The sequence below is a fragment of the Peromyscus eremicus genome, chromosome 17, assembly GCF_949786415.1.
Source record: "Peromyscus eremicus chromosome 17, PerEre_H2_v1, whole genome shotgun sequence".
Lineage (NCBI taxonomy): Eukaryota > Metazoa > Chordata > Mammalia > Rodentia > Cricetidae > Peromyscus > Peromyscus eremicus.
The window spans coordinates 5,216,995-5,239,716 of record NC_081433.1 but is presented as its reverse complement, the minus strand read 5'-3'; the positions used below and the strand labels follow the sequence as shown (position 1 = coordinate 5,239,716).

General features: G+C 43.0%; 1 protein-coding gene across 1 annotated transcript in view; it reads right to left on the bottom strand.

Annotated features, from left to right (window-relative positions):
* The window catches only part of Myo16 (myosin XVI), a 363,210-nt gene that overhangs the window by 275,731 nt on the left and 64,757 nt on the right, over positions 1-22,722 (bottom strand). Inside the window, exons 4-5 of the mRNA XM_059244646.1 lie at positions 9,915-10,023; positions 2,109-2,233 (exon numbers count right to left, since the gene is read on the bottom strand). Of these exons, the coding sequence (XP_059100629.1) occupies positions 2,109-2,233; positions 9,915-10,023 (234 nt within the window). The remainder of the gene's footprint in view (positions 1-2,108; positions 2,234-9,914; positions 10,024-22,722) is intronic.

The window sequence follows — 22,722 nt, the reverse complement described above, 5'->3', positions numbered from 1 at the left end:
TCAAAACTTTGTTTTCATATTCTATGGAACACGGTGTTTACAAACATGTGAGGCCTAGAGAAATACTCAGAAAATAAGAATGTTTACTGCTCTTGCAGAGGACTTGGGTTTGGTTTCCAACATCCACACTGCTCTCAACTGCCTGTAACTCCAGATCCAGGGTATCTGATGCCCTCTTCTGGCCTCCACAGACACCTGCATGCACACAGTGTACATAAACCACACACACACACACACACACACACACACACACACACACACTAAACATATCTTTAAAAACCTATACTATTTTTTGAACTATTATTTAATTTTTATGAAGAACATTTATCTAAATTTTTAAAAGGCCTATATTTGGCTATTCTGTTGGACATTCTAATAAAGGAGTCAAAAGTGTACAGAACCCACTCACGGTACCAGCAGACCAGTGCAACTGAACATTTTGTAAAAAGTTGGATCCTTTGCATGCAGCCATGTAACTGTGAGAAATGATGCCTCATTCTGAACCCCAACTGGCATTCCAATTCAGTCTAAGAAATCCATCTGTAGATAAAGTCGTTTTCTTATCATGATGTCTAACAATAGACAGAAAGGCACTGCATCCCTCACAGAACAAACACTCCCAGCAATGACACACATCAACAGACAGACGATCCCATTCAGCTCCAGAATTGCCCCAGACAGCCTCCCATTGGCTGCCATGACTTCCTGGATAGCCTCCTAGATGTTTATCCGTTGCTATTTTCTTGTTCAAAGCTCACAGATAGCACCCAGGGGATTCAGTTATTACAGAAAATTGTTTATGCCTTTTGTGCTTTCTTCTATTCAATAAAAAGCAAAAATCATACAGAACATCAAAACTGAAGGGATTAAATGATTGCTGTATGCAGGTTTGCATGCATTCTTTTGGCAGATTGCTGAGTCTAAAGGGGGGTTGGAGCAGGTGTCTCTGTAGTGATTTCTCACAAACAGAGTTGCAATATCACCTAGTGCATTGTATCCAGGCCTCATTGTGCTTCTATTGTGGGGCAGTTTTCGACTCAAAGCAATAATAAATTGTCAGTCAGCCATGCCACCCCAGTCGGATGGCTCACCAACTGTCCTGCAGAAGACCACATCCAAGGTGACGAAGCCCGGGAGTCACCCCACAGCCTGCCCTCAGCTGCCACCTTCTTCTCTCTTCATCCTTCTCCCCCAGCCTCACTGTCTGCTCTCCTTCTGGGACTCCGATCTCCCTCACTGCTCTGTCTCAAACCCTCTCTCCTGTGGACGGAATTGATGACTTCACCAGTGTCAACACTGCTACTGTGCTGCAAAAATCCTTCTTCTAATTTAGGATTCCAGCTTCCAGTATTCAGACTAACTAATGCCTCCTCTGAGATGGCCAAGAGGCCTGCTGCACCCCCAAGGATCTCACCTTCCTTGCTCCAGCCCCTTTTAGGTGGCAGCCATCGCTATTTTATGATGTCTACTCCATCACATGGGGAGGGTGAACTGAGAACTCGTGACTCTTTCTAAAGTTTCCTCCCTCAATACAACGAAATAATATTTTAACGGCTAGCACATAGGTGCTGGGAACTGAGTCCCAGTTCTTTCAAAAGCAGCAAGTACCCCTTTATGCTGAGCCGCCTCTTCAGCCCCAAGATCATTTTACTGTTAAGCTACTGCATTGTTTTTCATCCCAATAAAAGGTAACAGCAGGGGTTTGATTGAACTTACAAAGTGAATTAGTTAAAGAAAGTAACCCATGGTCTGTTTCATTTAGAAACCAAATGAAAGTCTCTTTAAAAGTTCCATCTCAAAAGTTGCATTGGCAAAATAAGACATAGAATTTATTTTAAACCTGTGAGAGTGGCATATGTAGAAATAGTCGAGGAAAACACATCAATTTGGATGCCTAAGCCCTCTCTGGGCCATGGTATAAATAAAATAAAATATATTTTGTATTCTCTTCTCTATTAATTTGTGTTTCCCAAGATATCTTCAAAGAATATATGTGTATTATTTTATGATAAAAGACCTTTTTGAACAGTAAATTGTATCCAATTACATGCTCTATAATCACCTTCAGTTCTCTATGTAAATGGTTTCTGAGACAAATGTACACTCACCAGCGTCACTCCATCTTCGTTCTTCTCATTGACATCTCCTCCTGAAGATAAGAAGTGCCTGACGTCTGTCAGCATACTCATGGGCCGCTGAAGCTTTATCTGGCGCAGCGAGTTGAGGTCCACCCCTGGGAGAAGAAGACCTATTAGCTCCAAGGAAAGTCTGGGATTCAGGACAAGGTAGTCTTCCAACACACTCCTTTCAGAGCCCTCTTCCCTGCTTCAACTCTGCTTCTCTACTCAAGACTCCTTTCGCTTTGAATGCACTCTGTTGTAATCATTATATAAGTATAGCCTGCCTGGTAAAAATTAAGTTCAAACTCATCATTTTTTTGTTTGTACATGGCAGGCTGTTCAGGAATACCTAAGTTACTAGACTAACATACTTAATATACTGGTATAAATTGCCCACATGTGCTAGTCAAAAGTATCTTCAAGTACTTAAATTAACTAGATTGAAAGAAGATACGAAGTCAAGGTTTTTGTTTGCTTAGATTTTCTCCCAGAAAATCTTGCTCATAAATACAGTGTGATGTCCTGGACAAGCAAAGTTACTTCTTCAGAGAAACCAGCAGCCTATGGACAAAGTCTGAAACTCATGACAATACTCTACACATGTTAACTCAGGAGTTCTGACAAATATACCAAGCTGCATTGGTGCTGGCATTAGGGGGGTGCTTCAAACCACATTAGGGGGTTCTTTATTAGGACTCTGACACTTTCCTGTATATGTGAAGTTATTTCAGGATAAAAGTTTAAAAGGTTGCTCTAGCTGAACAGGTCAGGGCTATTCATGTCAGGATAGACACCCAACACTGAGTGAGACACCAGCATCCTTGACAGACAGTGTTGGCTTGTGCATCACAGGTCTCCTTACTTCAGCTCACAACTTTTATCAGCATTTATTTCCTGATATTGCAGAGTAGGACAATTCTAGAGTCACTCATCTTCTCATTATGGATTCCTTGTTTCTACCATTGCTTCCTAGACACAGACCTTTACTGAGGTGACTGATGCCTCTGATCTGTCAGCATGAGATTTAATCGCTTTCTAGTTCAATTCTGAGAAAGGTACCTGGGCTTCATAAACCTCAGCCATTTGAACAATGAGATTCCAAAGAGAAGAGACTATGGTTCCTCTTCCTGTTTCCAAAAAAGGTGAAGAAATCAATGATGGTGGTGATGGTGGTGGTGACAGTGGTGGTGGTAACGATGAATATGATAGCGATGATGGCGGTGACAATGGGGATTCTGATGATGGTGGTGATGATGATGATGATGATAGTGAGATATTTCCTACTTGGAAGTGTTGGCTGTGAACTAGCCATTGTCATGAACATATTCTACGTCTTATGTGGTTGAGTCCTTACTGCCCACATCCAAGGAAAGCATACTGCAGTGAGTCCAAACACTGTTTCTGCAATGATGCTCCTGACATGCTCAGTGTGAGATTTACTTTCTTAGGCCAACTTTGAGAAAAGTCGTTTCACCGTTAGCATCCTCAGGCATTTGGATAACAGCAAATTGTTATTTGGATAACAATAAATCCAAACCAAGGGATTGAGGTTACAGTTCACAGTTTTAAGGTGTGTCTCAGGGGCAGAGGCCATGGCAAGTATATTATCTATAAGCATGTGATAACCAGGCCATTTACACATCTCCCTTTCCTCAGTGGGCTCCTCATATCTGTTCCCCAAAGGCTTGCCTCTGAACCTGAGTAGGGAAAAGAGCAGAAATGCCCAGAACCCTGTTATCTGGGCTTCACAGCTGTGCATGTAGATGCCTCTTTGTGTCAATACAGGCAGGTTAACTAGTCCTCTGCCTCAGAATCTGGATTTGAAAGAATGGGTGGACAGATGTTGTTTGATCAATTACTATACTGAATTAACACATGGTCCACACCGAAGAGTATTTGCTTTTTAGTAAGAGTTCATGAAAGTGAGCTTTGGTTGTTAGCCAACTGTGGTGAAGCACAGAGCTGTGTCAACAGCAACCCAGACCAGAAGCACCCTGCCTGTGCCTCACCTTCTGATCACCATGTATCATGCTGGAAGAACCAACAGACTGCTGTGGGATGGTCTGTATGTCAAATTGCTCTGATTGGTCAATAAATAAAACACTGATTGGCCAGTGGCCAGGCAGGAAGTATAGGCAGGACTAACAGAGAGGAGAACTGAGAGAACAGGAAGGCAGAGGAAGACACTGCCAGCTGCCGCCATGACAAGCAACATGTGAAGACGCCGGTAAGCCATGAGCCACGTGGCAAGGTATAGATTTATAGAAATGGATTAATTTAAGATGTAAGAACTAGATAGCTAGAAGCCTGAGCCATTGGGCCAAACAGTTTAAACAATATAAGTCTCTGTGTTAACTTGGTTGGGTCTGAGTGGCTGTGGGACTGGCGGGTGACAGAGATTTGTCCTGACTGTGGGCCAGGCAGGAAACTCTAGCTACAACAGACTTCCTTTTGTAAAAGGGCATTTGAGGTCTGGGAGAAACAACAATGTCACTGCATTCTCATTTGTAGGATTATGGAATTGGACATGTGATTTAAGAGCATGCTCCATGGACATCAGCAGAGATTCACAGAGGAAGCAATGAACACCTCTAAGGTTCTACTACCTGGTGAAATTCCACAATGCTGTTGTGCTTGCTGAAGTGTGCATCTCCAGGAACCGTGCTTAAACATCTAATTAAAATTAAATAATAAATGTAGAATGCAGCAAAGGTAGAAGACAGGTTAAAACATGGAGGTAGGATACCTCGCGTCAAAGGCCATCTACACCCAACACAGAAGAGCAAACAGCTTATTTCTTGTCCCCGTTACCAAGATACCACAGGGGAATATTTTGACATTATATTGATTTGAATTCAATTTTGAGTCAAATCTGGTGCCAACTAAAGTGTGATTTTTAGATTTTTGTTATAATTTTAGGAAAGAAGAAGTCTCTTTTTGCTAAGCCAAATACAACAGAAATTCTATCTCTTCATGCCAATCAAGTATCTTTAACTGCTTCTGAATATACCAACCAAGTTGGCAGAGCTCTCTCCCACCACACATAAAACTAGTCAGGGATGGAGAGTGGGCTCAATCTCCATTCTTCCTTCTTTATTGTGAAAAAAAATCTAATTTATGTTCATATTATTTTCTGGAAGGAATAAGCCTGAGGATTCTTTAGATTTATTATTTGGGAGAAATCTGGTAATTCTTTAAATTTAAGAATTAAGGAAAATCTGTCACCCCAAACTTGCAAGTTATATGATACTGAAGTTATTGCTTGGTCACCTTTGCTGACTATGGGTACCAGGAGTCACTGGAATTGTGTTAACATGTTAAGTCAGTCTTAATCTGTCTAATTTTGCTCAACTGCCATTGTGAAAGACCCACTGTTTTTTAGAAACTCAACCTCCTTTGTCTGAGGCTGAGTTATGTGGGTGGTGTCATGGGTGTGTGTTCCAGCTGAACTGTCCCTGGAAGCGTCCCTGAGCTCAAGAGGACTTTTCACTGTCTCTCTTCCACACTGCCCCAGACGCTCTCTCTGGATACCCTACTCACACGAACCCGTACGGTTCTCCATGCATCCCAGCCCCTCCACCTGATGCTTGCATAAACATTGCTTCTGTGAAGCCTTCTGCAGTGGTCTCAGGGGAAAATTAAGCCTTCCTTCCTTAGCAGTTTAGTGAGATAACCACACACCAACCTTCAGAGTCCCAGGAATCTGTACACCCTTGTTTTTATTCTCTATTACATCTATCTCTACATCATCACTTGAGTAAATATAAAAAATAATTTTGCCCTCAACAAAACGAAAGTAACAGGCAAGCAGACCTAAAAAGACATTTGCAGATCAATGGCATGCCACAACATGCTTTTAGCATGTGGTTTTTTAGCTCACAGAACTGAAAGTTAGTTCACTGGGTCTCCATGGTAAGCTTTATAAGAAACTGAGGGAGGCTGCTGAGCTGGGCGGGCAAATCCCTAACAGTGACATCAGCAAAGAGAAGTAAACACATTCGGGCGGTGGGGAATGTTGCTCCCGCCTCGCCCTGTCCTGGCACCTGAACAGCAGGCCCAAGGGGACTGTCTCATGCACACTGGAATGTGTTGCCACCTCAACTATGTGGGATTCTAAAAGAGCCAGTGCCAGAACAGGACCTTGATTAAACTTCGTTAAGCAAAAGAAAGGTCGAGATATTGCTGAGCTGAGTGTGTTGGAGGGTCCTCTGAAGGACGAATGGGGAGGGATAAGCCTAGTGTACTGAGACCAGGCTTGGAAGCTACTGCACTAAGACATATTAGAAAGACCAGGGTTTTAACTAAGGCAGATACAGTGTGATTGGTGGAGGTATGGACAAAGTCTAGAGGTATCAAGGAAGCAGGTGCCATAAGACTTTGTGACACCCAGACAAGAAGGACTAGCAAGAATAAAATGGCATTCAGATGCTTACATTGTCATTGTAATGGTAAATAAGGGCCACAGTGTGAGAGTAGTATCTTTCACATGGGACAAGTTATTTCAAACCCTCTGACTTCCAACTCAAGATGCACAAGAAACCAACATGCAAGACTGAAGTGTCAGAGGGCACCTGAGTCACAGCAGTGATTTTCGGGAGCAGGCAGAGCAAGCAAAGGGTGAGCTCACCTAGCACCCATGTCACCCTGTCCCAGAAGGATGCTTCTCAAGGACAAAGCCCAGAAACAGTTCACATGTGGGGACCTAAGGATATGAGTGTGGCTCCCCAAGGTGCCACAGGAGGAAATTTCAAGAGGAGGGAGCAAAGTATGGAAAGACCACTTCAGGAGAGACTTGGCCAGTGTCCACATCATGCAAGGTCACAGAAAGATGAATTCAAAGAACAGAGAAATGAATTCCAGAAAGAAAGTGCAGGAATCCAGGGGCAGCTACTACAGGGGGATTCTCAGTGGGTAGGAAGGTGAGCATTGGATGACCGAGGGACAGGGCAGACAAACAACTAGTTCCTAAAAGGGTGGAAAGAGAAGGGAGACTAGGTGGAGAAGTATGCAGAAAAAAAATGACAGATAGATGATGAGAGAGAGAGAGAGAGAGAGAGAGAGAGGGAGAGAGAGAGAAAGAGAGAGAGAGAGAGAGAGAGAGAGAGAGAGAGAGAGAGAGGAAGGAAGGAAGGAAGAAAAGAAAGAAAGAAAAGAAAGAAAAAGAAAGAAAGAAAGAAAGGAAGGAAGGAAGGAAGGAAGATAGGTAGGTAAGATAAAAAGACAGATAGGAAGATAGATGGGTAGGTAGATAGACAGACAGACAGACAAATGATAGATTCACCTATGCAGATGCATACACACACATGGCTGGATGAATGATTAGATAGGAAGGTGAATGGATGGATGGATACATATACACTTGCAAGTAGAGATACAGACATGGGTAGCTGAGTAAATGGGTAGATAAATAAATATACACAGAGACAGACAGACAGACAGACAGACACACACACACACACACACACACACACAAATGCAATTTTTTTCATGCCTGTTTTCTGTCCTGGCCACCTTGAGCTCTCTCTCCCCTGGGCTCTTCCTTCCCCCAGAGGCTCATTTCAGAACTGATTGCTTTCCTTGCATGCCCAGCTGTTTTGCCTTGTGCTGAGACAAGGTATTCATCAGATGTTCAATCAGCCCCAGCGTGGGTCTCATTTCACAGCCCTGGAACCTAAGGCACTGAGCCGAGGTTAATTGCTGCAGCCAGGTTTACAGTGTAAGTCCGTGGTGACGGTACAATTAGAACTTGCAACAGAGACTTTCTATGTAATCAACTTGTTCACGATGTCTCCTGCCCCCTCTGCCCCCTGTGCTCCGACCTGACAGGATGATAAGTATCTGATTTGAAACGGGATTTTGCAGAGCCGGGAGCACCCCACGATTGCAAGCACCTGCAAAGAATAGTGTGGTGACAAGACAAATAATAGCAAAAATGTCACCGTGGACTATTAGAAATTTCTGATGGCATCAGTCCCAGCTGTCACGGCAGATAACTCTCACAGCGCACCAATGAGGGGGCCAGGAATAAATGGAGTTAGACAGTGTTTACCAGGGACAGGGGAGGTGACACCGATAAGCAGGAGGGATTCTGACAGGGACAGCAGCAGCTGTGCAGGAGGGCAGCGGAGGGCAGGCAGGAGGGGCCAGGCCACAGCAGCAGCAGTGACTAGTGGAAAACAGAATTAAAAACTAAAGAGATATTAAATTGAGTTCGTTCCAGCTAACCTGCCTTCTGCAAACTGATCATGACAGCCGTCGTGGTGACAGCTTTTCCCTGTAGCAGAGTTAGGGACTGTCTCTGCTTTCTCCTCCCACAAGAAGAGAGTTGCTTTGGTTGGGTTTGGTTGGGTTTTTACACACAATGGAAAATATTGATTTTGCAGAAACCGAGCTTTTCTAATAAACACGATGCCTTGGTGGGTTGGAAGCTTGTCAGTGATGCTGACACATTTGCAGGTAGAGATACCGAGGTTTGTCTTGTGGCCTCAGGAGGGATCAAGAGCGGATAAGACAACCACGAGAAAGGGTTCCCTGGCTGAGCGAGACAGCTCGGTTCCTTCAGCTTTAGAGTTTTATTTGACTTAATTCTTCTGTATTTCACCTGGAGTTTTGTTCCTGGTAGAATGAATGAACTTTTCTCCAGAGGGTCACAGCCCATGGGACCTGAAGCCAGCAGGGGAGTTATCCTCTGTGGGAATCTTGGGTGTCTGGAGGGAGGGCTACTGAATGCTGTGCCCCACAGATTCTGAGTGGGCAGTTCAAGATGCTGCATGCCTCTCCCCAAGCCTGCTTTTGCCCTAACCTTGCCTTGGTGGCCTTTAGCTTGGTGGTGGGGGGGGGGGAGCAATCACACCCACCTTGCTTTCTAAATTAATGAGACTAGTTCTCATGAAGAAATCAGGGTTGCTAAGCACTAATTATTATTCTATGCATCCTCAAAATAAACCTTTGGAGACAAATGAGGTGGAGGAGGCAGATGTGATGGCAATGAGGTAAGCGCTTCTCCAAAGAAGAGAGAGGAGCACCCTCAGATTCCAGAGGCTCCGAATATTCCAGAACATTGTTTCTGGCCATCGAAGGGGCTGGAATGCCTGGGTTGTTATTTATATATAATCTTCAAGGAAGAGGAGGGACAGGATTCGCCCTTCCAAGCCTTCCTTATCACCAGGTGCAGCAGGGGCTCCCACTCAGCCCATGCTGAGCTGACTCACTGGTTCACGCTGGGGCTGTGTCATTAATGTGCTTGTGAGGGATACAGCAGGGTTCAGCCCCATTTCATCGGGCCAGCCCTCTCTTTGATCCTAGGCTTTCTTCTCATGGTGCTTTGGCTTCTGAGCGCCACTGTGAATTCTGGGATGTGCACATGCTGCCCTTGTCTTCACTGAACAGGCTTGCAATTCCTGCAGGGATCGCCTGGCCCTGGAGGATCCACTCAAGGTGACCTTGCTCTCATTAGCTCAGAATTCAATTGTGCGGCTCACTTCCCTTCCTATCCCCAGGGAGGAGAGTTCATAATTACAAACCCAGTCCCACCAATTACGGACCCCAGGCATCTGTTTGGATCTCCTTCGCTGTTCCCTCCTCCAGGTGCCTGCCAGTTTGCAAAAGTGGCAAGCATGTATATATATATAATAAGCAAAGGTGTAAAACTGCCTCATGTCACATCCTCGAGGGAGACAGCACAGTCTGAAACAATGTGTGCCCTTTCCTAAGAATGATACACGTTTACAGTTCTGCCAATGTATTTCTTTCTGCCGAGTTTTTTTTTTTTTTTTAAAGGAAGCTTTGGGCTACCGTTTTCATCCAAGTAGGCCAGCAGGATAGCGCTAGATTCTGTCCCTTCGACGGCATAATCTAATGGGATATTTCCGTTTACATCTTGCAGAAGGACGTTGGCTCCAGCCTGTATGAAAACAAACAAACAAAAATAACGAACATTGCTGAAGGATTAGAGAGAAAACCATGATACTTTTTTTTTAAAAAAAAAAATGACAAATACATTAAATAATTTGTGGAGACTCCAGGTTGCAAAATGTCCCACCGAGTCTTGTAACACCATAGCCCCTGCACTGGAACTAGTGTGTCTCCTGAGTTCCTTCTTAAACCCAAACCTTATTCAGTGAGTGGCTGCGGAGCCCTGCTCTCTGGGGGTAGTTGCTGTTCTGTCTTCTTGAAGTGCCCGAGCCACAAGGAAGTCTACACTGGAGGTCTCATCGAGCAAGCTGAGCTTGGCCTGATCATCCTGAAGTCTACTCCGTCAGTCTTTGTCCTCCACAGGCATCCACTGGGCACTGTCCTCATATTTTGATGGCTTGGTGTCTGTGCTGACAGCTCCTCCTTGGTTTTGATTTTGCAAGGGACTGTTTTCTAGCAAGAAGCACAACCCGTGATTGTCAAGGGTTGACCTCTTGAGATACACTATTATAGATCTTGGAGCTTCCGAGAACTAAACCTTCATGGCACCGCTGTGTGCACCTGTCCCCCAGTGTTTATCCAGACAGAGTGCAAGGTTTCCTTTGACCCTTGAAAACTACTCACAACAATGGTCCCCACTGCTCTGTATCTCCAGGGAGACCCAAGTGTTTAGCAGCCATAGCTACCATCATTCCTCCCATGCCGTGGCTTGGGCCTCTGTCCCTCTGTCCCAGGAGGAGGATCTGTTCCTGGCATCTATTTCTGTCCTTGTCAGTGTTCTCTTGTTCAAAGCTGGCAGTTTATTCCCTTTCAATAGCTAATAGCTACTCATAATCAATATTCCTAGTTAAAATTGTTAGGAGGAATTCTGGTTCTCAGTTAGATGCTGAGGAAACCCTGAAAGTGGAGTGACCCAGGATGAACCGTGATGGCCTGTGACACAGAGCTGTGGCCTGGGACATGCCCTTCCTCCCTTGAGTTGCTTTTGCTTAGGTCTTTGCCCACCGAGACAGGAAAAGAAACTAAGACAAAGTTTAGGATGTTTACTTTCTCATAGATCCATTGCTCTCTGTCTACAAGGTTGATTGGTGAAAGAATAGTCTAATCTTTTACAGAGAATTAGACAATAGGCTTCAGAATGAAATAGCTTTCATGGCCAGTGTCTGAGTTAGGGCTATATAAGGAAACACTGCAATCAAAGGCATATTGGGGAGGAAAGGGTTTATTTGGCTTACACTTCCACATCGCTGTTCATCACTGAAGGAAGTCAGGAGAGGAACTCAAACAGGGCAGGAATCTGGAGGCAGGAACTGATGCAGAGGCCATGGAGGAGTGCTGCTTACTGACTTGCTTCTCATGGCTTGCTCAGCCTGCTTTCTTATAGAACCCAGAACCACCAGCCCAGGGATGGCACCACCCACAATGGGCTTGGCCTTCCCCCATCAACCACTAATTAAGAAAATGTCATGCAGGCTTGCCTACACCCTGGTCTTGTGGAGGAATCTTCTCAGTTGAGGATCCCTCCTCTCTAGTGACTCTTGCTGGTGTCAAGTTGACATAGAACTGGCCAGAACAGTATGTCCAGCCTTGCCTCCTCACCTGCCTCAAATTATAAACTCCTTGAAAGACCCAGTTTTTTTTTTCCACTGAAATATGCAGGCGGTGAGAAGGTAGGTCTGCTGATGTTCTTCAAATGCCTGACACAGTCCAGAGTCAGACTGGCCTTTTCCACTGGGGCCTGAACAAAAGCATCCTCCTCTCCCTGTGGAACTGATTTTATGACCAGTTTCCTGGTTCGACTGTTCTCTGAAGTTAACATAAACAGCAGTAGTGAGTGAATAGTCATGGCTTTCCTTTTTTATTATCCACCGAGCTGACCCAGGAGTGAATATAAACTTTTAAGTGATGGTGGGTCCCGTCAGAACAAAGGCGCCAATTAGCTGAAAAATGGAGGAATTTTCTTGAAAATGTCAGAAGATATTTATTACCATCGTAAGGTCTAACCTGTAGTATATGCAATGGGAATCCGCAGCTTTGTGAGGAGTTGTGCTTCTATTAAAAATGTTTGAGATACTCAGAAATAGCAAATCAGCTTAGTTTTGTGAAATGAAAATGAACAAGGGATTCTGTTCACTAAAAATATAATTCTTGATGTTACCATTTAAAATTTGACTATATATACAATCTTCCAATGCATGCACTTGATATACTTTAAGACATTTTGTTTAATATTTCATTTTTTACTTCTTAGAGGTAGATCTAGTTTTCAGATCTGGATAAGAACATGAGAGGTGTAGATGTGTTTGTTACATGGTTTCCTTGGATACTCATCTGAGCCTTTCTGTGTGGAACCAAGAAGCCAACATCAAATATGACACTAAGTTTGTAGGGTGCCAGAGTATGCATTTGATTATAAGAACAATTGTTTATTACAAGGAAAAAGAAATGGGGAGTTGACGATATTAAATTAAATTTTTCAAATAGAAAAAGGCTAGTGGAGCCTGGTGTTGTGGAATATTAGTTGAAGATGTGTTCTATTCATTTATGCTGTGGAACATTTGTTTAATGATGCAAAGATGTGCTAAATATGTTTAACTCTGTGAAGCTGTGTTACTGTGCCTGTCTAAAACACCTGATGGTCTAATAAAGAGCTGAACGGCCAATAGCAAAGCAGGGGAGATGATAGGCAGGGCTGGCAGGCAGAGAGAATAAATAGAAGGAAAAATCTGGCAAGAGAAGATTGAAGAGCAAGAGAAGGAGAAAAGGACTTCAGGGGCCAGTCACCCAGATACACAGGGAGCCATGAAGTAAGAAGTAAAAAAAGGTATATAAAAAGATAAAAGCCCAGAGGCAAAAGGTTGATGGGATAAGTTAAGAAAAGCTGGGTAGAAATAAGTCAAGCTAAGTCAGGCATTCATAAGTAGTAATAAGTCTCTGTGTGTATTTTTTTGGGAGTTGGGTGGCGGGCCCCCAAAGAGCCAAAGAGTAAAAGAAACAAATCACAACAACAACAACAATAACAACAACGACAAAAACCAATGACAGCCTGGATTTAGTTTTCAATATAACAAAGAATAGTCCCAAGAGTTCCTACACATTTCTTAAATGTTAAGTGTTTCAAAACAACTGAATGTTATCCTTTATTTTAAAAACGTGGGTCTCCAAGCAGCTCCAGCAGTTGCTGTAGAGCCAGAGGCAGGACAGTCTAGAGTTGGGATTAGTGTAGCTCTCAGTCCTCATCAGAGACGTTTCTCTGTGCTGCGGATGCTGAACAAAGCCCAGAGAACAATGACTGTGGAGGCTGAGCCCTGTTCCGACAGGACAAATGCATCACGCCTGTCCCCAGTGCTCAGTGACCACTGAGGGAGATGGCGCAGGAGGATTGAAGGAGCCAGAGGGGGGGAAGACTAGATAGAGCAGAACAGTACCTGCTGGGCATGACCAAGCTGCTGCGCCCATGAGCTCACAGCAGCTCTGTTTTCTGCACGGGATCAAGCCAGTCAGCATCCCAGCATGGAAGGGTCCCTAGCCCCTACCTGCAGCTGAGGAACTATGGACACTGGTTGACTTCTTAAGGAGGGAGAGCCAGTTTTCTTTAAGGGCGTGGCTCCTGGTGGGTCCATTGGATGGTCCCATACTCATAAGGATAGGAACAGAACAAAATGGAATGGATGAGTTACTAAACTTAAAAAAATAATGCAGTTGAATCACAAATATATCATGTACATGAAGAGACAAAAATGTGGATTAGAAACCAGGTATGTGTAAAGGGAATTGAAAGTGGGAAGAGAAGGTAAACACACTTTTTCTTCATGAAAGAGAAACATGTGGTAATAGTATAATGGCCTGAGCCAAAAAGATGTGTGTACATGTTTATATTTGTGTGTTCACATGTATGTGTGTTGTATGTGTGTGACTGTATGCATGAAAGCTCCTGTATGTGGAATGGTCTCACACATCACATCCTGCACCCGACAACAGATGTTGCATTTCTTATTCTGAGAGCACTTGCCATACTCCATGTCACTTGGGAAGAACCTCCAGGACAAAGACTCCTAGCTTTGTCTGACGTTCTCTTCCTGTTGGAATGACAAAGTACTCCGGCTAAAGCGATTTATAGGAGAAAGGGTTACTGCAGTTTTCCATTCTGGGTGACAGTCCATCATGATGGGGACTTGGGAGTTTGACATTGCTGGGCACATCATATCCAGTCAGAAGCCAGCAAGGAGTGCATGTGCTCAGATCCATCTCTTTTTGGTTCAGTCCAGGGACCAGCCCCTAGGATAGTGCTACCTATATTTAGGGTGAATCTTCCCACCTCCAAAAACCCACCAAAGAAAATTCCATGCAGACAACCTGTGGGGCAACATATAAACTCCCACACACAGTCCTGCACTGAGACTCCATGATCAGGTCATTCCAGACTCTTATCTCTGAAATTAAACACCACAAGCTTCAAAATACCCTGCAGCATGGATGTCCAGCCCAGGCCATTCTACCTACAAAATTAGAACTCTACTAGTGAGCCGAACCCCTAGACCAACAAACAAGTTTATTTGTACAACATAAACTGCAAGGAATATCTTAGCATTTCTTTCAGAAAAATAAATCAACCACACCATGGTTGCTTTTTATAATTAGGGAAGTGAAGGTGATACATTTTATATGTGTAGAACCAACAGGGACTCTTCAAGTCAAGTATGCAACTGAATGCTTGGCAGATACTGCTGGAGGCCTTGGGCACATTTACTCTCTATTTATTGAAGCTGGAAAGCCATTTAATTTCCAATTTGCCCTAAATTTTGTTTTTGATGTATTAGAGTTGGGACTCACATATATCATTTCCTCTAAATGAGATTCTTTTTAGTTCATGCCAGATGACATATGGACCAATAAACATTTTATTGGCTTGTGCTATGTAACAATTTAATCTCAACAACTGTGTTTGTGCATGGTTTTACTTAGTAATAATTCTTTGTCACATTAATATTGAAAGCTTAATAAAAGTCATGTAATGGAATTGTAATGATAAAATGCCACTTCTTTCTACGTGATTAAACTTTTTGGTAACTTCTCATTTTTAAATAATTACAAATCTACTGAAAATTGAAAGGCTAGCACCAGAATGCTTCATCCCTGTTATGAGTTTAATCTCATGCCCCCTCAGAATGACATTTTGAAACTCTAACCTCAAGTCCCTCGTTTGGGAATATGGTCATTGGAGACAACGCTAGTTTAGAGGAAGTGACCTCAAGTAGTATGGGGCATTATTTCAAGATGCCCAGTGTCCTTAATAAGAGAGGCATTTGGATGGAGAGAGAAGCCTTGGGGACACAGAGCTGGAAAGACAGAAGCATAGCTTGGACCAATATTATTAAGAGCCAAGGCATGCCTGGTTCTCTCAGGAGCTGGAAGAGTCCCTTGACTGGAGACTTCTAGATGTGTGAAAAAGAACTATATGTTCTTTAAATCCATACTATGTAGACTTTATGACTGTAGGAAACTAAGATGCTATCCTGTTCCTGCACAATGGACTAAATGTTTATGGCCCCCTTTCTGAATTCATATATTACAACCTAGCCCAAGAGTGGGCACTTTGGAGTGATTAGCTTGTAAAGCTAGAGCCTCCAAGATGAAGATCAGTATCTTTATGAAAGAGACTCAATTCTATAGAATTGGTCAAGCTCTGGCCAGATGAAGAAAATAATAAAAATTACTTTGTAAGATTTTTTTCTTCAGCATCTATGTATGTGCCTTCTTATGTTTATGTGCATCATGGGAGGCAACTCCCCCTTGGAGTCCAAAGAGGTGTTGGATTCCCTGGGACTGGAGTTACAGGTGGCTGTAAGCCACTGTTTTATGTGCTGGAAACCAACCAGGATCCTCTGCCAGAAAGGTAAGTGTTCTCCACTCCTGGAGCATCTCTCTAACCCCTAAAAGATACCAATTAGCGACCCTTTAAAGATCCATAGACATGGGGAATAAAAAAAAAAACATTACGAACAGCATATGCCCATGTTTATAGCCGATATGAATAAACTAGTTCCCTGAAGGGCAGACTGCCCCAGACTCACGAAGATGAAGGCCAAACCTAAACCTGGTAATAATTCCTAACTCAATCATGAAGGTGCGTTTGATTCATGGTGAATTTCATAAATCCTGTAGGAAGAAAGTGTGTCCATTCTCTGCAAACGCTTTTAGAGCACTGAAGCAGATGAAGAACGGCCACGTATTTTATTAGTCCAGCATTACTCGATGTCTAAGATAAATGAAGGCTGAAAGCAACAGGCTCTCATGAACACAGGGGTCAAATCCGCAACAGAACATGAGCAAACTGATGAAACAGTACATAAAAGTAATCATACACCACCACCAAGCAGGGCTTCCATCAGCTGTTGGGAGGGCCCTGCTACCTTTGCTTTTAAGAGGGAGGACCAGGCCTGGGAGAACCAGGCATATCTTGGTTCACATAAATTCATGTAGGCACACATACATACACATACAAAAATCTCTTAAAACATAATTTGTGTCTTTGTCTTAACCTGGGCAGAGGTTCAGCATTTGAAAATCAATAATGCAATATCTCACACTAACAGGCCAAAAGCTAAAAAGCATATGCTCCTATCAGTGGATTAATGAAGCTTTTGGTGCAATCCAACATCTGTTTGTGGAAAACCAGGAAGTAGCTATAGAGTGTGACTTGTTCTGTTTGACAAAGAGTACCTGACAGCTGACACCATAATTAATGGTAAGAAAGTGGAAAGTTCACAGTAACATCAGGCGCTAGACAAGGTGTCCCTTCCCATTGTTCATTCCCCAAATTCCACGTGATGCCTTAGCCAACAGAATATGACATGAAATGGAGATGAGAGGTATATAGCCTGTAAAAGGAGGAGCATTTCCTCACTATTGAAATGAACTTTTACATAGAGAAAGTTCCAAAACCAAAACAAAAGAGAGCCTGCCCTCCTGAGTGAATGTCTGGGTCTCAGGATGGAAGGTCCATATGAAAACAACTTTTCTTCATTTCTCTATCCTGAAAATACAGGGGTTGAAAATAAAAACATGCTACTGTTGCTGTTAGATCCCCAGGGTAATAATTAGTTAATTATGAACATAAAAACCGCTTATGGGATAAGAAGAGATGGAAGACTCCCAAGAAAGCCGCTCCAGCGCACAGTTGGGGAAACAGCCCATGGCGATGGGTAAAAATGCCAAGACGACAGTTGTTCCAAACTTGTCTTGCAGAATCCATAAAATCCCAGTTGGAACCCCAGAAAATTATTTGGCAGACAACAATTGAAGCTGATGACAAAGTTTTACGGGGTTGGAAAGAAACCTAAATATCCAACACTAATTGGAGTAGAACCGTGCCGGAGGGCTGACTTCATCCAACCACCAGACTTACCATCAGGAGATACAATTGAGATGCGTGATATTGCTGAAAAATGTACAAACAGATCAATATACCAGAATACAAGTCCGAGACAGACCTGCATAAATCCGGAGTCCTCACAAAAGAAAGGAAGGCTGCATGGTCCTACAGAGAGTACTGTCAACATTGGTGCTGAGGAAACTGCAGACCAGTGTACAAAAGAACGGGATCACAGACTCTCTCCAGCTCCTGCTCTTTCCCCCAGGTCAGGCTACACCATCCTATGGTCTTTCCCTCGGCTGCAGAGAGCTTCTGTGAGCATGCCGCTGTCAGGAGACCTTCTGCTCACACCCCTTGCAGCTGTGAGCCAGGCCTGTCCCCTCCCTACCTTACTGTGAGCAGTCTCGAACACAGGCTAGGTCACACATGTGGCGTTTACCCCTCCTAAAAACCCTGCCAAAACCTTGCTCCACTCTCTGGAACTGAAGGATCCTTTTCCTTTCAGGCCCCACCATGGCCACCTACAGTCTTGATCGTACCTCTCCCAATAAAGGTCTCTTCCTAGGGGCAACTTGTCTCAGCTTCCTTTGTACAAAGTTGTAACAGACACATCTTTCTTCACACACACACACAAAAATCATTCATAATAGATCACAGACCAGAATGTAACATGCAAACTTTGAAACACTCCTCAGATAATGTAGGAGAAAAATCTAGATGTCACTGAGCGCGGGGTGACGGGATTGTTGTCGCAGGACCAAAGGCACCAGATATAGAACCAACTAGTGACAAGCTTCATCATGAACGCCATTGAAGTCTCAATGGAAATTTAAAAATAGTTCTGTGAATGAAGCTCCACTGATTGTTCAAAAGGACAGGGCTCCTCAGAATCCCGAGAATGATCCAGGTTAGGATACCAAGTGCTTTGAAGAAAACTTTGAAATGGATTACTTCAAACATTTGTCATTAGAGCCTGTCAAGATGTCTCAGCCTCTAAGAGCAGTTTCTGCAGTTACAGAGTTCTGACCGGAGATTGGTCCCCAGATGCCCACAGGGTGGCTGACAACCACCAGCAATTGCAGCTCCAAGGGATCTGCGGTCCTCTTCTGGACTCCTCACTTAAGCAAAAATAAATCTATTTTTAAAAGAAAACAATGCTTTCATAGAAATTGATTTTCTTTTTTCTTTTTTTTTCAAGATACTGATTCTCTGTGTAGCTCCGGCTGTCCTGGAACTCATTCTGCAGACCAACCTGGCTTTAAAAACTCAGAGACGACCTGCCTCTGCTGTCTAAGTGCTGGGATTAAAGGCATGTACCACCATTGCCTGAGTTAAATACCTACTTTAAGAGTTAAACACCAGGCTTTCAATGTTTCTTGTTTCATTTAGTGTATACAGACATCATGTGAGCACATGTACTGGATATAGGCCCTTAGTGAAAGTAACCAGAACACAGTGGACTTATAGTGTCACGTTCCCTCTTTCAACCTAACATCTAAACCACAAGCCCTTCTGCTGTGGGATGTATGGCAAATGTGTTGCTAATTAATCAATAAAACACTGATTGGCCGTTGGCTAGGCAGGAAGTATAGGCGGGGCAAGGAGGAGAATAAAGCTGGGAAGTGGAAGGCTGAGTCAGAGAGACACTGCCAGCCGCCACGATGAGAAACAGCTTGTGAAGATGCCGGTAAGCCACGAGCCATGTGGCAAGGTATAGATTAAAGGAAATGGATTAATTTAAGCTATAAGAACAGTTAGCAAGAAGTCTGCCACGGCCATACAGTTTGAAAGCAACATAAGTCTCTGTGTTTACTTGGTCGGGTCTGAGAGGCTGTGGGACTGGCAGGTGAAAGAGATATATCCTGACTGTGGGCCAGGCAGGAAAACTTAAGCTACACCCTTCCCTTCCCATGGCACTAGACACTAACGCAATTCCATTAAATTTCCATACAAAAGTCATTATAGCTTCCTGTTCTTATACACGAGTGTTCTTATAAACCATAGTCTTGTACTTCATTCTTTGCCCCCAAATAAAAGGTTTCCACCAGCAGAATTAACATCATGTCTGCAGTCCAACATTATTCAGTTGCCCAGGGTGTTTGCTTCAGGCTTCAGTGTGAACACTTCATGAACTATCCCATGACTTCACTCCATGGTTGCTCTGGTGCTGGGGGATGTCTTTCTGTACGCTGTGAATATATGTTGTCCCCATCGGTTAATAAATAAGCTGCTTTGGCTGTGGCAAGGCAGCTTAGAGGCAGGCAGGAAATCCAGGGGAGAGACAGGAAGAAGAAAGGAGAGGCAGGAGAGAAGCCAGCTGCCACCAAAGGAGAAACAAGATACCAGCAGACGGGTAAAGCCATGGAACATGTGGCAAAACATAGATTAATAGAAATGGGTTAATTTAAGATATAAGAGCTAGCTAGCAAGAGATCTGCCATAGACCATACAGTTTGTAAATAATATTAAGCCTCTGAGTGATTATTTTAAAAGCAGCTGCAGGACAGCAGGGCTGGGTGGGATCAGAGAAACTTCTGGCTACACTCTTGTTCCATTCCAGCCACAGAGGGATCTTCATTGCCCCTCAAACACTCCCGCTTCCTGCAGACTCCTCTGTATCTCCTATCCTAACCAGAATATCTACAAGAGTCATCCTGAGCCATTTGAATTCCAGCCTTCTTAGAATTGCTTATCTCCATTCCCTCCACACTGTCCTTACACACACCTTGCTCTGCCATAGTATTCTCAGAGTGATTATTATTCTCTAGTGTTTACTAATTCTTTCTCTTCCTTCCTTCTTTCCTTCCTTCCTTTTTTCCTTCCTTCCTTCTACTTCTCTTCTTTCTCCCTCTTTTTTGGGAAGAGAGTAGACACAAGGTCTATCATGTAACTCTGGCCAGTCTGGAACTCACTATGCAGATCATGTGGGCCTCCAACTCACAGAGCTCTTCTTGACTCTGTCTCCTGAGTGCTGGGAATAAAGGTATGCTGACGGCAACACCAGGCTTGGCTTTAACTGTGGGAAAACCTACTTGTTGTGAAACAATATTTTTGTACACTGTGAATATGTGTTGTTCTCATTGGTTTAATAAAGGGCACAATGGCCAATAACTAGGCAGGCAGAGGTTAGGCAGGACTTGTGGACAGGAAGTGTGGGAGGGATGAAGAAGGGCAGAGTCACCAGAAGGTGCAGGGAGAAGCAAGATGAACATGCCATGTTAAAGAACCACCATGTTCTTTATCTAGAGCATAGATAAGAAATGTGGGTTAATTTAAGTTGTAAGAGCTAGTTAGTAACAAGCCTAAGCTATTGACTGAGCATTTATAATTGAAAATAAGTCTCTGTGTGGTTATTTGGGAGCTGGCTGGCAGGATAGACTATTTCACCTACAAATGGGACCCAAAGTCCAGCCATGTATATCCACATAAAACTGAAAAAGCTTAACAAAAGGTTCCAAACACAAAAATGGAGCTAAACATGGCTTCCTAGTTTCACAGTATCATGCCAGCCATGCTACAGAGATGCACTCCCAGCAGCTGGCCTGCAGGATGGAGCCAGCCAACAGCCACCATGCATTCGCACCATGCACTAAGCTGAGCCAGGCCTATGGCTAACATAACAGTTTAAGATTCATCTCATGCAATCAAAGAACTCTACAGATGCTCAATAAATACAGATCCAGATGAAAGACACCTCTAAACAGGTTAGAGTGTGTTTAAAAAATGTATACAGGCTGAAGAAAGAAAGGAGAAAGGGCATAGACAGTCATAAAAAATAGTTTAAAAAGAATAAAGTCTTAAAGAAAGAGTAAAGTAATATAAAGGGAAAAAGCTACGTAAAGATGGAAAATATACTGGGATCCTGTGTGGTGTTGTATTGACTTTAAATTTTTTGATTGCTGATGAAGGAGTGATAGCTGCTGAGAGACATTGAATTATGGAAGCTGCAGGATTAGACCAACCTATATATTTTAAAACTGTCTTGACTTCAAAATGGAAGTCAAAAGATGTGTTGCTTTAGGGAAGAGGTTATGCATTTGTTCCCAAGAGTGTGGATTCATTCAGCATTGAAGAAAATCAGGTTTGATCAGGGGAGACCCCCTGAAAATCCTGGCTACAGACATAAAAACTACAAGACTTATGACATGTATTTTCATTCCTGCTCAAACACAGAAAAAAATCATCTTTGACTGACTTGTGTCTGTCTGACTGACTGACATGCACACTCTATACTTGTGTTAATACAGATATGCATGTTACCTTTAAAAGTTTATGTGTTTTCAGAACAAGCAGACCAGGCACCAATGAAAACAAATGGCCTAGGTGATACATCTCAGAATGTCTCTGTTGCAGTTTCCTGAGTTCTGCAACCAGAACAGCTTTCAAGGCTGCTGGCTGACATGGTCCAGACTCATAGACTATTCCAGCCAAGACTTGACCATTATCCTGATTTTCTCAGTGTTTCCCAAGGATGCCAGCACCCCTAAACAAGAGGAAGCAGTCTAGAGAAAACAATGCCCACATTCCCAAGAGATGAGTTATGGATGTTTGTCATCATTGTGGAGGCAGGGGTTATACATTATTGTTGGTCATGGTCAGAAAAAAAGATAAACAAAGAAGTTAGATTCAAGGATCTATTTCTGAAGGAAAAAGGGGGATATAATATAGAAACTATGAGATAAAAGGGTAGATAATTGAATCTATTTTAAACCAAAAAGCAACTATTAATATCAAAATATTTTGCACTGGTATGGATTTCAGTTTATTGATACAAATTTAAAGTTATTTTTGTTACATTGTATGTATGCTTCTATTTTTGTTTGGGGTATTGTGCTTATGCAGCTCATTTAAAAATGTAATGAATAATTAAGAAATACAGGTTAGTAGTTAGTCATTTGTAATAATCAAACTTGTAGTCATATTAGGTGTGTTTTCAACATTAAACAAATATAAGTAGATAGATAGATGGTCTTCAAAGATATAAAAAAATGGCATTTAAGATTTAATAACCTGAGGCTTTTCATGACAGTGAGACATATCTGCTCCCAACAGCAGCAATGTACTTCAAAAGAAGATGATTGGCATCAAAGAAACTCTGTATGGAGTTGACTTTCTTTGTGGCAGAAGCTATCCACTGGGCAAAGAAACTGACTTTGCCTTGATTTCTGACAGTTATTGTCCAAACTGGTCCAGCAGGATACAAAAGAAAGCAACTACCAAACTTTGCCAAGACAAAGTAGGACAGCCCTTCAAAATTCCCTAGTTCTCAGAAATGTCTGTCAGATATACTAGGCCTGTAGGTCAAAGATGGAT